The following is a 15,581-nucleotide window of genomic DNA, read 5'->3' as shown; positions in this document are numbered from 1 at the left end:
CAGGAGAACGTCACACACGGGGGAACATGACACAGAGAGGAGAACGTCACACACAGGAGAACGTTCTGGCGTGCCCCTACGGCTTACTCACTTCAAAGACGTACAGGTAGTTGTCTATCAGGTCCTCCACGATCTTCACCTCATGCTCACCTTTCCCATCCGTCTGGAACAGACTTGGAGCGAAGAGCAGCGATAGGTTCTTGGTGCACATCTGGTTCAGATCTGCGCACTTCTGGACCCTGAAGAACCGCAGGTAACCTCTTTAGACTCATCGTTTGGCTCAGTGTTCTACACTCACCTGCTGTTTTCTACAAAAAGGCAAGTTCCTAAGCCCCACCCCCACCAGGTGTAACCGGTGCAGCTTCTTAGGGAGCTCACCTGTACAGGTGACTGATGAGAGCAGCCAGGGTGGTCCGGTTGACTCGGGGTAGAGTGCAGATGATGTCTTTGTAACGGTCCAGCCTCGCACGCCTCTGAGGGATTTCTAAGCATGAAGAACAAACTCGTTACAGACACCAATCACTCACACCAATCACTCATTTAGACAAATTACAATCAGCTGAAGGTGTACCGCCGACCGTCCCTGAAATCTAAGTAAAACCAGGTGATGTTCGGGTTGTGGTCTGGACCTGAACTCTGACAGCAGAAGCACCGCTCAGAAGAAAGGTGGACTCACTGGCAGCTTCCTGCCACAGTGGGTGGAGGTCGACCATGAAGATTGGGTCATCGATCTCTCTGAAGAACCTCTTCAGTACGTCGGTCACGTCCTCGATGAAGTGGTCCCCGATCCGCAGCTTGACGTTTCGAGCGTCTCTGCGGAACTCCTCCATCAGCAGCTTGATCCTGGATTTGGCTCCGTTCTTCCTGTAGATGCCTTCGTGACCCAGACCTGCACAGACCCAGAACGGCTTCGGTCACACGGCTCTGTTATCCTGACATGAGAAACCAGGGGAACAGAGCTGTGTGCCCCTTTCATCACATCTGAGCACATCATTTATCAGCAGAAACAGTAAAATCACACATAAGCTGTTCTGCAGGGTTTTTCTTCTGGCTCTAAAACATCCTGCAGGGAAAAACACGCCAAGTTCAACCCGGCAGGAAGTCGTCCTGATGACAACGGCAGAAGAACCGTGCAGTGAGGTTCAGGCTTCACAATGCATCTAACACACTGCTCCTCCTCCTCCTAAACTCAAGCAGCTCATCGGGGAGGAGCGCAGGTTTGCTTGGGTTAATCACCTGCTAGAAGCACCTTTCCCAGCAGACGAGTATGGTAGAAAATTATAAAGGTATGTTATTTACCTTAAATATACTGACTAAAGTTTTACTCAAGCCAAACGGGTTTAATAATAGGGAAGCCCCAAAACATGTGCCAACGGCCCACCTAACCTCCAACAGTGTACCTGTGTCCAGATGAAAAAACGCATCAGACATTTCCAGCTGGACATATACTGGAATTTGTACATTTCCACAAGGACGAACATTCGTCCAACGATTCTTCATTTAATATTGAAATGTTTCCTTCATTTTCTTTATCACAGCCCGTAGAGTGAGGCTTCTTTGTCAAAACCCTCGCAGCCTTACCTGTTTCCACGAAGAAGGATCAGTATTGGATCATATAGATCAGTTCTGGTGACAATGTTCTGCTGGAAGTAGGTCCTCAATTGGAGATATCTAAAATAGTCTGAATTATTAAGATGATAATCAGTCTTTAAATGATCGTTTTCTCATGTGTGAGCGAATAAAAGGTCTTCACATCCTTTGAAATCCAGTGTTTACATGGTTAGGCCCCAGGGTCAAAAGGAAGTATGTGGACTGTATCGTCTAACTCAAACTCCAGTCCTCGAGGGCCGCTGTCCTGAAACTTTTCCATGTGTCCCTGCTGCAACACACCTGAATACAGCTAGCAGGTCATTAGCAAGACTCTATAGAAGCTGCCTGCATGCTGAGGTGGCAATTCAGCCATTTGATTCATGTTGCAGCAGCTCACGAGTGAGTGAGCACGGTGCCATAAAAGTACTTCAGAAGTGCATTTTTCCAAAAACTTTCATTTATTTAAAATGACCTGAGGAGGGTTAGAGGCTCTGTTCACTGTCCTGTCACCATTGAGACCTGAAGCTTCCTCCACCTCTTCAGTTCAGTTTAATCAGACGATCCTCCATCAGCAGCAGAGCCCACAGTGGCGTAGCTACAGTCTCCTAACCCCAAGCCTTACCAACAAGGAAAGTCTGTCTGTCAGTCTTCCTCACCGTACTGTGTGATGAAGGCGATGCAGCTGTCCACGATGATGGGGATGTCGTTCCTGCTCATCTGCTGGTCTCTCAGAGCGTTTCCTTTACCGCCGGCTGCTCGCTGAATGTCGGAGTACCACAGAGAGAAGTCTGCGCGACCGACGCCCTGCAGGTGGAGCGTTCTGACGGGAACACCGAACGCATGTGCGTCAAAATGTGAAGCAGACAACAAACTGAAGCCTGGACCAGACAAACACTCACCTTCCTTTTTCCACCAGGACCAGGATGTCTTTCTTCTCCTGGTTCTCCATCTCGGAGGTGATACCTGAACACAGAGAGCTCCGTCAATAACAATCAGACTCCATCAGAACTATTCATCAGGACCCGGACGGGGACCAGCACACATACTCAGCTCCTGCAGGCGGTTGAGGTTGATGATGTCCTCGGCGGCGCCGTCGTTGCGGGGACAGATGAACAGGTTGGACTTCTGCAGGACAAAGTAAGCCTCCTTCCACTGCTGAGGGTCCAGCATCGCCCGGTACCGTAGAAGCCCGACCCGTTCAAACTCTCGGGTCAGCAGGCAGTGACAGCTGAGTGGCGTGGCAGCCTGGTGACGGTCACAGCACAAACATGGATTAGTTTTTTATTCAAGGAAGTTTTTAGGGAAAATATTTTGTGTTAGAACAATTTTGTAACATTATTTATTTGATTGTTTGTAACATGAACAGCAGAACAAACGTGTTCAGCTGCTCTGTGAGGAGGACGCAGACGAAATGCGGCGCAGACCTTTCCGATGGCTTTGGTCCAGCTGTGCAGCTCGTCGGACGCTTCCAAGCCAAACTGAAAGAGTTTCTCCGACGTCAGATACAACTCGAAGGTGTAACGAAACCTGAGGGAGAAAAGTTTGAGTTTGACCAGGCTGACCATCTGAGCTTTCCGTTTAACCGTGGAGCTCGGCGAATAAAAACCTGTCAATGAATCCGTTGTTGTTGGAGGAGTCGGGTCGACTGACGCCCAAACACACGATGTCTTTAGCGCTGATCTGCAGGCTGGGATCAGCTGATCGATCCGACTCGTAGAAGACCAGAGACTGATCCACCGAGCACCAGAACTTCTGGAAGTCTGATGATGAGAACAGAGAATTTTACACGAGACTCAGCTATGAATGTTCATTCCCCTCCTCTTCATCTGCAACATTAGTGCTGCTCACAGGCGGGCGGTGAAGCAAACTGTCAGTGCCACAAATGATTCTGCATACGTCGACAGCTACGTCACGATGCTACAGAGTGGCTGTAGTCTGCTCTGATTGTTATCGTATCAGCGTAGCCTCAAATTCCACAAGAATTCCCAGAATTCCTTTGTGTTTGCTGCCAGTGCGCACACGGCTCAGAGAATCTGATGGAGTTTGGAAGCTGCGCTTCAGCCGTCGGGACGAAACAAAACCACAATCTGAATAAACGTCTAAGGAGCAACTTTTACTTTGTCAGCACTGCTCAGAAATCAGATAATCCTTATGTTGTGGGAAACGAGATGTTTGAAAAGAGATGACGTTAAAAAACACCACATTTCAAGCTCGTGCTACAACGTCCTGGTCTGTGCTACCAAGCCAGCAGCCTTTGTGAGCTAACACAGCTAACATCCCGCCCTGTGCTCTGAGCCTGAACACTGAAGCAGAAACCTGCTGAAGACCTGAAAACGTCTCTGACAGTTTTTGGTTTGGGTGAATTTTGGCAGGTGTTGGAGGCCTCTTTGTTCTGATCTGAGGACTGTTTAAACCTTAAACCCTCTGACCCCGCCTCTTCCTACCTTCTCTGTTTTTTCTGGACATTGTTCCTCTGTTGGCAGAGCTCGACTTGTAGAGGTACCCAGAGTGAAGAACCGGCTGCATGATTTCATCGTAGACGCTGGGATCTGACCGATAAAAGCACAACATTATCAGATAAACACCGTCAGCCAATCACATCAACGAAAGAGAAATATTGCACTGCTGCGTCTGGAGCAAACTGACACTGACGCAGGTGTTCTTCTGCTGAGCCAACACTCGGAAAACTGCTCAGTGAAGCCGAGCGTGACAGGGAGAAAGCCTCCCTGCAGGACAGCGCTGATAACGGAGCGGCTGACCTTCAGCGCCAACGCTGCTCCGCACCGAGCTCAGTCACCGACTTCACATGTTGAATTTAATCGGATCAAATACAACGCCCTGCTTCCTCGCAGCTCAACACTGCAGAGTGCATTAGAGTACAGCAGAGCACAGTAGAGTCCAACCTGATGTGCTGCAGTGATCCGCTAGGTGGGGGTGGCGGCCGTTGGAGTCGTTGGCAAGGTGAGCTGACTCCGCCTCTGAGAAAATCTGAGTCACCGTTTTCAGGAGAGTCTGCTCAGAGACGGCTGAACACAGAACCTGTTGGAGACACGAAGCATCATCGTCAACACCAGAACCATCTCTGCACACTATCACCATCATCATCGTTGTTATTGCTGTTTGCTGCCATGGAAACCTCAGGCCCTGCGAACCCGGACACACAAATGCAGGAGCCATCTTCTGATGATGTCACAGATGTACTATAGACTGACAGTAACTCAGTGTCTGCGTGTCTGAGACAGACTCATGGCTGTGCTGCTGTGATTCTGTTTCGTGATTGTTTATTAAGGCTTTAAATGTTTGGATCAGCATGTCAGCTGATCAGGGTAACCTTTGACCTTTTGATGCAGAAGTTTTTTTAGATGAAAGGTGTGAGTGAGTCAAAGCCTCCTGTTTTTATCTATCGGCTGCTTTTATCTTCGTCTCTGATGCTTTAAACATTTGGTCGCTGAGCCCCTGTGCACTCTGGAAAAAGGCTCCCCCCACACAAAGAGCAGCTGCTTATGATTTGCTGCGGTCTGAGTCTGACCTCATCTACAACATTACGATCTATGAGGCTGACGCGCTCTCCCAGCACCACACCGCACACACCACATGTGTGCATTACAGCGTCCTAACCAGCTTCAGTTATGTTCACAGTTGCAGCTGCATGCAGCTGTAGTTAAAGCTGCATGAAGCTATTTCACGCACGAACCTTTGTGACCCGTCCTGTTGTGGCCCTTCTCACCCCAGCATGCCAACATTAAGTGTATTTATTTCATGAAAGCAGTCGGGCAAACCTTGAGCAGCTCCTCCTGGCTGCTGAACGCCGGGTGGGCAAGGCGGTATCGACCCTCGCGATACTTCTGGGCGATGAACTCTCTCCTCTGCTCAGCCGACGCATCGCAGTCCAACTCCTCAGAGACGGACAGACGGGCTGCCCAGAAGTCGTTGGCCCGGTCGTTCCCCAGCATGATGAAGAGCTGGCCCACAAACATACACACAGTATAAGCAAACAAACAAACACAACAGCACGGCTCTGCTTTCAGGCGTCTGTGAATGCTGGTCCTGAACCGGCTGCTCCGAGCTGGTACTTTAGAGCTTCTCTGTCACATTCTCAGTAGCTTCAGTGTCCTTTAATAAGCTTTTCCACCTTTACAGGTGAATACTTCATAAGAAAAGGTGGATGTTAGACTACACCTGCCACTAACCCCCCTACAGCTGAAAGCCTGTAACAGCAGAGAGCCGCACTGACACCAACCTCAGATCGAGAGGCCACCTGAAGCCGCTCTCACCTGAACGATCTCGTTGCTCCACACGCTCGTGTCCAGTTTCAGACTCTGAACCTTGGAGACCATCGTGCCCAGCCCTCTGTGCTGGCCTACACACACACACACACACACACACACACACACACACACACACAGTGGGAAACACAGCTGTGACACACACTGGTGTGTTTCATCACTGACTTCTCCAAACACTAGCACAATACCAATGTATCACCTGGTGACGATCTTGCAGTCTTAACAGACTTGTCTCCTAAGTGGCAGTTTCACCTGCAGTGATTCGTGTCTGCACAGGTAAACAGGCTCCTGTTTACCTGTGCAGGTGTGTTTATTGGCCTGATATTTTCAGTGAGCCACAGAAACAACCTCACCTTCAACATGTGGTGTTTTTCTTTCTGCTGCAGGTCTCCATGCTGACCTCCTGACTTCAGAGCAGCTTCCCTGGTGATCTGTGGGGAACCTGTGTGTGCGTGCGTGTGTGCGTGTTGTTAGGTTCTTACAGTTGTTGTTGGTTACATTTCTGCTTTGTTAGTTGCTGCTTGTTGGGAATGTTACTGGGCCACTGTTACCTGTTGTGACAGGTAAGAGATAACATCTGGCCTGCCTAACCAGATGTCCCAGATAATGTGAGTCAGTGTGCTTCTCTCTGTGTGATGACACAGACTGTAAATAAAAGATGGATGGGCGGATGAGATGAAATGTAGGCTTTTGCTGCAAGTTGTAAATGTGTTTCTGTCATGCTAGCTCATGTTAGCTGACAGCTGACCGCCGCCGTCATTAGATCAAAGCTAAACTGACAGCAGAGAAAGAGGACTCTGACTCTGGTATCAGTGAAGATGTCGAGCCTCGAGAGCAGGTCGTACCTGCGCAGTTCTTGCAGATGACCACACACAGGTTGATGGAGGCCCAGTCGGGGTTCAGGGCCTTGCAGTCCGCGCACATCCTGTTGGAGCGGTTGGACCAGATTTTCTCGGCCACCTCGTAATCTGACAGAGTCTCTGCGATCGCCTCCTGCAGTGCCTCCATCCAGTCCCGTTTGTCCCGGTCTGAGTCTGCGGTGAAGCTGAGGAGGCGCAGCAAAGGTCATTTAACGACATCTACATTGTTTGTCTCAGCATTCTTATTAAAACAGAATTACTCAGAACTCCAACTGTGTGGGACAATAAGAGATTTTTCTCATTCAGCGACCCGCTGCTGAGGGCAGGACTCAGTTTGATCTGTAGAGCAGGAAAGCCCAGAGACTCAAACCTGAGTCTTTTTCAAGAGTTTGATTGATGCAGCGTCAGCGAGGCTGGTAACTGCAGACAGTACTGACAAAATCAAGCAGCAGCTGAGCTGAGCTTCAACTCACCCACCTGAAAGTTTTATACGGCGTGATGAGGTCGAAGCTCTTGTGTTTTCCATCTCGGATCGTTGCTCCGCGAGCTTCGATCACCGTGATGCCGATGCCGTTACGGAAACACTGGAGAAACATGGGAAGTGAAATAGTCACAGGACCCTGAGAAAGTCACAGGAAGTCAACTGGTGGCGCCCTCACCTGCTCGCTCTTGTAGAGCCAGATCTGGTCCGTGTTGATGGCAGCGTACACTTTGGATTTTGTTCCTTTGAGTTCCAGGCCCCCATGTTTCTGGCAGTGAGCTCCAGGACCAAAACGCCGCCGTCCAAACACCAGCTGATCTCTGACGTGTTCCTGCAGTGTGGACACCCAGCGCCGCCGCAGCACTGACGCACAGGAAACACATCAACTGCTTTGCCATCATCAACAGCATCATCATCATCATTATGGTCAATACCACCATCATCATCGTCACGACCATCATCATCATCATCATCACCATAATCATCATCATCTTCACGACCAACATCATCATCACGACCATCATCTCATCACAACCATCATCATCACAACCATCATCATCATCATCATCATCATCATCACCACCACAATCATCATCATCATGACCATCAGCACGACCATCATCATCATCATCATCACTATCATGGTCATGATGACGATGATGGTGGTTGTGATGATGATGATCATCATCATCATCACAACCACCATCATCGTCATCATCATCTTTATCATCGTCATCATCACTATCATACAGCATGAGATCAAAACAGTCGCCTTAAGGCGCTTTAATCATCATCATCTTCACATCACAACCATGTCATCACATATCATTACCACCATCATCATCATCCCCCCATCATCATCATCACCCCCACCATCATCACCCCCACCATCATCATCAACACCATCATTATCATCAACCTTGAATTTTCAATTCAATTCAATTCAATTCAATTTTATTTATATAGCGCCAAATCACAACAAAAGTCGCCTCAAGGCGCTTCAATTTTGTTGCATTTTGTGTTTTTATTGGGAAAACGTTTACAACAAGAAGAGAAAAATCAGAGAATCTGATGTCGTGTGTTTACCTTCGTTATCCGTCCTGAACACAAAGATCCGGTGACTCGTCACAATTTCAAATTTATTGTCTTTGGCTGGACGGGCCATCTGGATGGCAGCCAATGGGATGACTCCTTTTGGGTAGGCGTCCTGAAACAGAGAACAGGTCAGAGGAGATGAGTCCAAACTGTGCGGTCAGCAGGGCGACAAGCTCCGGTGATAGCAGTGTTTCCTTTTTTTTGTCTTTCTTCTGCTGGGATCAATAAAGCTCTGAAATGTTCAGGAGCTTAATGAGAGGATGCTAACAAGGGCCCACCCTCCTGAACCTGTCGGGGTGACTGTTACGTTAGGAACACGAAGCCTGACAGGCTGAACGCAGGGCACAGAGTGACCGACGCCTCTGACCTGCAGGATGAGAAATTCTAAGCTCGTCCCACGAGGACGGTGGCAACATCATAAAGATCTGAGTACCTTCTCACTGCCGAAGTACATCAAGTTTTTGCCGTCAAACTTCACGAAGCGTTTCTGGAAAACATAGTTCCTGAAAAACACAAACACACACCAGGGTCACATTACCACTTACACAAAAGAGGAGACACATTTAGGTTTCATCCAATTCCACCACACTGAGTGACTTTCAGTAAGGGAAGGAAGGAAGGAAGCAGAGGAGAAAGGAAGGAAACACACCGAGTGTAGGAAGAGGAGGAAAGGACAGTGACGAGGCAGAGGCATGTCCTCAGGAGGAAGGAGACACAGGGAGGAGCAGACAGAAGGACACACAGCAGAACGGGCAGAGATGACCTCTGACCCCTGCCAACCACAAAGACAGAGAGAACAGGGTCAGACTTAGAGTCTCCTCCCACATCCAGGCCCCATCAGCTGTGTGAAACAAACGCACCCCTGCGGAGACAGCTTGTCCAGCCAGCTGCTAATGATGGGCGGGGCTCTCTCGGTCAGGGAGGTGTAACTGGCGTAGGGGGAGATGGTAAGGTCCTCGTCGGCCTCGCAGGGGAGGGTGTGGTGGGGCAGCGAGAGGCAGCGGAGGGAGGGTGGAGCTTCTCCCACAGTGCTGTAACCTGCCGAGTCCCCGGGGTGAAACGGCTGCGAAAAACGCTTCGTCCACGAGAACCTGTGACCCCTGAAAACACAAAAAACTATCAACGCACGTGAAGCAGACAGCGTGGGCATGACATCATCACGTCCATTAAAGTAATTCGTGCAAATGTTTCTGCATTTTGAATCGGTTCCAACGCCACGTTTATGTCTCGTTTCATGAGGATGAGTAGCCGCCTTACCCATGATCCTCTGCGTGCTTCTCCTCTTTCCTCGCCTCCCTTCCTTCATGTCTGCTTCTCTCGCTCTGCACATAAATGATCAAAGCAGCACATTTTATCAGACCTGTGAAAGTGAGAAGAGCGTCTCTGTCAGTGAGGGGGAGGAGCAGTGGCGGTCTGACCTCAGCGGCAGGAGGATGTCTCCGGGTCTGGAAAACAGTCTCACAGTACGGGCTGATCTCGTCCTCGGGGTCGTCCGTGGAGGCTGCCAAACAGAAATGACTGGAGTTAGGATTCACCTGCGCCCCGTCCCTGTCTGTTCTGATTTGATAACGTCAAAGTTAAAATAAACTGTGTGCAATTAATTATATAGTTACTTCTTCAAAAAAGTAACTGAGTTTTGCAAACAACAAAGTTTTTTGCAGCTGTTTACCTAAAAATGCAGCCAAGGCGTTTTTTAAATAAACAAACTATTTACAGAACAATCAGCTGTTCTGCATCAAATCTGATGCCACACAAATTATTTGTGCCACTCCAAAAAATAATTTCTGTCCACTATGAGATAAAGGAGAACAACAGCCTGATACCTGCAGGCCTGACAGCAGCAGATGTATCACTGCTGTAACACCTGTAACATTCAGCAGTCGCCTCATTGTTCTGGCACACACAACAAAACTATTGACTACACTACACACTAACTACACAAGATTTGTGCTAAACGCAAATCTCTCACATCTCAAAACACCGCCGTCACTCCTAAAACTTCCCCCTTCCTAAACAACTAAATGCCATGTTGCCATATCATTTTTTGATTGGTCGACATGGTACATTTTTCCACCAATAGGAAAGGGTGGGGTTTTTTTGGTGTTGTTTTTGCTCACAGGCAGTTTTTATATAAAATATAAACAACGACAGTATTCAGGAAGAAAACCAAAACCAAACATTGCAGATATTTTTATCATAACTCTGGTTTTACGTGGCCGATCAACACAATTTAAAAACTGGTATAAAGTCCACACTTTTTTCGTCAGTTGTTCCGTCTGTCCTGCTCACATCTCCAATGGTTGTACACGTTGTCATTAACGTGGCTTCACTCCACATCAGCCGCTTTGCTCGCTAAAACACCAGTGTTGGCACATAAGGACGCTGTCAGAGCCTGTCAACGTTGATTAGCTGCGTATATACGAATGTGAATCGCATTATTGGCTGGAGCAGCCAGTCGCCGGTCACTTACAAACTCACACTGTAAAACAGAATCAATTGTTAACGTATTTATTTTCATTGCAATTCAGGTTAGATTTTTTTTTTGTGTGCATTGCAGATTTTCTGTGTGCGGACACCGTGACAGCAGTGCGCAATTGCGCGTGCGTGCAGCTTAGAGGGAAAATTGTTCTCAAGTGTGCGTGCACTGTCTTGGGAACTAGGAGTCTCACACACCAGTCACAAAATAGTTTTATGTTTCGATCAGGCTGACAGGAAACGAGTAATGACGTCTTCCTGTAGGCAGAGCTTACAGACAAGGCTCGACCTGCCTGGGTTTTATGCTGTTCTGTGCGACTCAGAGCTCTGAACTCACCTCTGGCTGATCCTGAAGAGTTGTTACTTAAAGTGCTGCCACTGAAACAAACACAGTGAAAATGATGAATCATGTCAGGCCTGGGCCTTCACATAAAAACTGATTTTTAACAAACATATCATGGATCCTGGGGTACGCTCGAACACGCAAAAACTCCTTTTCCTAACCCATCCTCCTTGACCTCGATACAGGTGAAGGAAAGATGCTTTAATGCAAAAACATCCAGATGATTGCTTTTAGGAATGATCAGATGGTCTGTAGCTATGAATTGTGGGATGCTTTCATGAAGAACGTGTCTCCTCCGCTAAAGGAGGTGCAGACTTCAGACCGCTCGGACCGAGTTGCAAACCTTGCTAAATGAAACTGAGTATTGGAACGTACCTCGGTCCAAATACTGGTGCATCACGGTGACTAACCTGTTCCTCTCGCAGTTCCTCTCAGGTGTCTGTCTGGGTGGAGTGGGAGGAGCCGACTGCTGGCTGCAATAATTCCTCTTCCCACCGGGGGCAGCAGAGCTGTGTAACGTGCCCCAATATATCTCATTGGAGACCATCTCTAGGCCTCCTCCTCGGGGAGAAGCGGAGGGGGAGGATCCAGAGAGCCTGCTGTTGTCATGACTACCCGTGCAGGAAATGAAGGACGGCGCCTGCAAATGCTCTGTGGGAACAGGGGAAGAAGAAGAAGTGCGAGGAGTCCCCTGCATCGAGGCGGGGGGGACGATGCGGTTCAGCCTCGGGGGAACCGGCGGTAACCCTCCAGTGTCTGACAGAGACCTGCAGCGGCCATTCCCAGTTCTCTCCCCATGGCTCGACCTTCGGCTTGGTGACGGCGCCTTGTCACTGAGGTCAGAGGTCAAAGCACTGTCTGCTGTGGGCATGTCCGCTGAGCTCAGACTTTCCAGCACAGTGAGGCAGATGGACTCCTGGGAAAGCCTCCTGGGTAGGGGTGGAGCAGGGTCGGGTGTTGGGGTGAACTGGATGGGCGCAGTCCTGCGGCGATTGAAGACAGTTCTCGGTTTGGGGACCGGCTTCACTGTTGGCCTGCCGCCATCGGAGTTTGCCAGCATGGCGGCGAGATCGGGAGCAGAGCTGTTCCTGATCACCTCCTGACGGGGCGACTCGGTGCGACCACACTTCGAAGAACAAACTGACTGACAGCGGTCACGAGGGAGATCTGCGTTCCGATTGGCTCTTTGGCCTTCTGTCCTCTCGATGTAACCGACCAATCGTAGGATTCTCTTCCTGTGTCCTGTGGCAGTTATGCCCAGACTGACCAATGCATCGCTGTCAAGGTGTGTGAAGTCTCTAGCCAATAGGAGACCGGCTCGATGGAAGGTGTCCAGGTACCTGCAGGAAGACAGAAGCCTGAAGTAATTCTGATTGGCTGGATGGGAGCTGCCCTTTGATTGGTTGTCAGTTTCTGTGATAACGTGTTAAAAATCACATTTATTGACATGGACAGACGTTCATTTTTAACTGTTACACGTGCACCCAGTTCTGTAGGCAGCTGAGCCCACTCAGTCACACTGAGGACCACGTGTTTTCATCTGTCTGCATTTCTGAAGTACAAAAGCAGTCTGTGAGAATGACTGCAGTCAGCCTGAGGCTGTTCGCAGACAGGTTGTCTCCTGTGCGATCGCAGAACGGTGAATGTGCAGCAGCAACAAGCCGCAAGCTAACCATGCATGGCAATCATAGACAACCTCACACTGTTTTTGTAGCTGTGAGGAGGATGCTGCCCTGATTTTCCTCGTGTGGCCGAGCCATCGGCTCGCTCTGAGTTTGGAGGTAGCTTTGGCGAGCTCAGTACGTATACATTATCTCCGGATGGCAGTGCAGGTAACGAGCCCTCCAGTATGTTCATTTCCATCAATCCAGCCGGAGCCTATCCCAGCTGTCTTAGGGCCAGAGGCAGGGTACAACCTGGACAGGCCACCAGTCTGTCACAGGGATGACACATAGGCACAGACAACCATTTGCACCTGTGGGCAATTTAGAGTTTCCAGTGAACCTAACCCCACTAACTGCATGTCTTTGGACTTTGGGAGGAAGCCAGAGTAGCCAGAGAGAACTCACGCACACACGGGGAGAACATGCAAACTCCACACAGAGAGGCCCCGCCTGTATTTTAACTTATTTAATAGAATATCAATATTTGGAGTCCCTGTATCGATACAACATTGCCACACAAACTATCTGATGATTGTGCCGTTTCGGTTTTCCCCCATTTCATGCTGCACTCCTCAATCCTGACCTCTCCAGATGAATCGCAGAAAGCAGCCTCTCAACCGGCGTGCTTCCATCCAGGGAGCCCATGATGACCAACACAGAGTCCGGACTGGGCTTCATCTCCTCCACCAGCAGGAAACACCTGGGCCATTGCTGACCTACAGCAGTGGCGGATGGCGGTCGTCCATCTGGTAGAGAAAGAGGTGAAAGATTGATCTGGTTTAGATATCATCAGAAACTGGTTTAAGTTCTGCTGCTTCACTAACCCCACACTGAAACCAGAAAACCAGAAACACTGGATCACACACACACACAACAGGAGCCAGCCTCTGTAACCATTCATTCCTCCAGCAGGGGGCGTTAAATGTTTCTTTGAACTGCATCCTCTAATTAAAGATCAATTAACAAACTGCCTCCACACACCGTGTAGATGGCACCACTGTCACCTTTGACCTCTGGAGCTCACGAGCCCCTCTTTCTGAGAACTAAAACCACAGAAGAAGAAGAAAGTATGATGTCAGCAGGCAGACACAGCTGTACGATTGTCTCTCTGCGTCTGCAGCAGGCTGACCTTTGACCTCTGCACAGCAGCAGAGAATCAGACAGAGGGTTACTGTGGGGATAAAGGCTGAGGGTTCCTGCCATGAAACCCTGACGCCCCTGCTGCTGCAAGGAAAAACTCAGGGAACAAACTGTGGGCCCAGAACAGACCCACATCTGGATCATCTGCTGGATCAACAGCTGGAAGTCACACACAGCCAATGAGACAAGGAGAACTCTCCAGCTCGGAGCAGCACGCCTCACTTCAGCCGCTCCCTGCATCCTGCCAGTGTGTGTGTGTGTGTGTGTGTGTGAGTGTGTGTGTGTGTGTGTCTGTGTGTGTTGTGTGTGTGTGTGTGTCTGTGTGAGTGTGTGTGTGTGTGTGTGTGTGTGTGTGTCTGTGTGTGTGTGTTGTGTGTGTGTGTGTGGGTGTGTGTCTGTTGTGTGTGTGTGTGTGTGTGTGTGTGTGTGTGTGTGTGTGTGTGTGTGTGTGTGAGAGTGTGTGTCACCTCTCTGTGATGTGTTCAGGAGATGTCAACTAAGAAGCAGATGCAGCTTCCTGTTGGACCTTTAACAATAAGAGCCTGTGAACACAGCAGATATACTGAAGTCCAGGTGTGACAGTAAAACTGCAGGTGTGATGGAGCTGGGGAGAGCTCTCTGTCAGCATCAGAATGTCACTCAGAGAAAGACAGAAGAACATGTGTCTAACACCAAAGTAAAAATAACTCACTCACACACACACTCACACAAACACACACGGCTGCAGCGTCTTGCAGGAAGACAAAGGCCGAGGAGGAAGTGAGTCACAGCAGCTTCCTCCAGCCGACCTTTTTCCTCCTCCTCCACTCTTCAGACAAAAGCTGCGTCTGTTCTGAGATCAGCCGCCACACAGCCAGGAAACACGTTACACAACAGCTGTGACACACAACATGATCAATGCTGTGTCAATAATGTGATCGTATCATAAATAACACAGTAATGCATACTTTGACGTCTCCTCAGACTGAAGCCGGTGACCAACAGTAGGAAAGAAAACGCAGGACAGCTGCAGCGCCTCGTCTCAGAGCTGAAATCTGCAGCGTCCGTGGACTCGTCACAGCGCACGCTCACAGACTGAAGCTGGTTTTATTTTGAGACTCGATGCCTTGTGCTGACATGTGTGCTGGATCGTGCTCTATCTTTAAACCTTCCCTTTCACTGTCGCTGCCATCCTCCTGTCACAAATCCGCCCCGATACCCTCCTCCACAAACTCCACCCTACCTGGACTCTTCCGTCTATGTGGATGGCTGACCCCAGGTATTTAGGCTCATCACCTTGACCCTCTGTACTCCTTACACATCCACCCTCTCATTCACACATGTATTCTGTCTTGCATCTCTTCAGAGCATGCCTCCACCTCTCCAGGCTCTCCTCCACCTGCAGCTTACTCTCACTACAGATCACAGTGTCGTCTGCAAACATCAGCGTCCACAGAGACTCCTCTCTGACCTCATCTGTCAGCCTGTCCATCAGCACTGCAAACAAGAAGGGGCTCGGAGCAGATCCCTGATGTATCCCACTCCCATCTTTAACCCATCTGTCACTCCACCTGCACACCACTGTATGAGGTGCCGTAAGGGACATTATTACTGAAACGCTCTCACACACACTACTGAAACGCTCTCACACACACTACTGAAACGCTC

General features: G+C 49.4%; 1 protein-coding gene across 3 annotated transcripts in view; it reads right to left on the bottom strand.

The window, feature by feature from the left end:
• Positions 1-15,581, bottom strand: part of arap3 (ArfGAP with RhoGAP domain, ankyrin repeat and PH domain 3) — a 51,068-nt gene that overhangs the window by 8,736 nt on the left and 26,751 nt on the right. For 2 of the 3 annotated variants that reach the window (XM_042214689.1, XM_014329706.2), the window contains exons 2-25: positions 13,378-13,540; positions 11,541-12,470; positions 11,125-11,165; positions 9,731-9,813; positions 9,570-9,634; positions 9,173-9,412; positions 8,962-9,084; positions 8,746-8,815; positions 8,304-8,424; positions 7,396-7,580; positions 7,214-7,320; positions 6,722-6,921; positions 5,865-5,950; positions 5,370-5,552; positions 4,494-4,629; positions 4,035-4,139; positions 3,197-3,350; positions 3,015-3,117; positions 2,637-2,835; positions 2,490-2,553; positions 2,247-2,410; positions 677-889; positions 379-484; positions 92-239 (exon numbers count right to left, since the gene is read on the bottom strand). In XM_042214689.1, the coding sequence (XP_042070623.1) occupies positions 92-239; positions 379-484; positions 677-889; positions 2,247-2,410; positions 2,490-2,553; positions 2,637-2,835; positions 3,015-3,117; positions 3,197-3,350; positions 4,035-4,139; positions 4,494-4,629; positions 5,370-5,552; positions 5,865-5,950; positions 6,722-6,921; positions 7,214-7,320; positions 7,396-7,580; positions 8,304-8,424; positions 8,746-8,815; positions 8,962-9,084; positions 9,173-9,412; positions 9,570-9,634; positions 9,731-9,813; positions 11,125-11,165; positions 11,541-12,470; positions 13,378-13,472 (3,921 nt within the window). In that variant the 5' untranslated portion in view covers positions 13,473-13,540. The remainder of the gene's footprint in view (positions 1-91; positions 240-378; positions 485-676; positions 890-2,246; positions 2,411-2,489; positions 2,554-2,636; positions 2,836-3,014; positions 3,118-3,196; positions 3,351-4,034; positions 4,140-4,493; positions 4,630-5,369; positions 5,553-5,864; positions 5,951-6,721; positions 6,922-7,213; positions 7,321-7,395; positions 7,581-8,303; positions 8,425-8,745; positions 8,816-8,961; positions 9,085-9,172; positions 9,413-9,569; positions 9,635-9,730; positions 9,814-11,124; positions 11,166-11,540; positions 12,471-13,377; positions 13,541-15,581) is intronic. The other variant, XM_005948639.3, reaches the window with a different exon arrangement.

This window comes from Haplochromis burtoni, unplaced genomic scaffold, assembly GCF_018398535.1.
Source record: "Haplochromis burtoni strain Fernald_Lab_line unplaced genomic scaffold, NCSU_Asbu1 Contig_601, whole genome shotgun sequence".
NCBI lineage: Eukaryota > Metazoa > Chordata > Actinopteri > Cichliformes > Cichlidae > Haplochromis > Haplochromis burtoni.
Note: the sequence above shows the minus strand (reverse complement) of the source record. Positions and strands in the feature narration are given on the sequence as shown.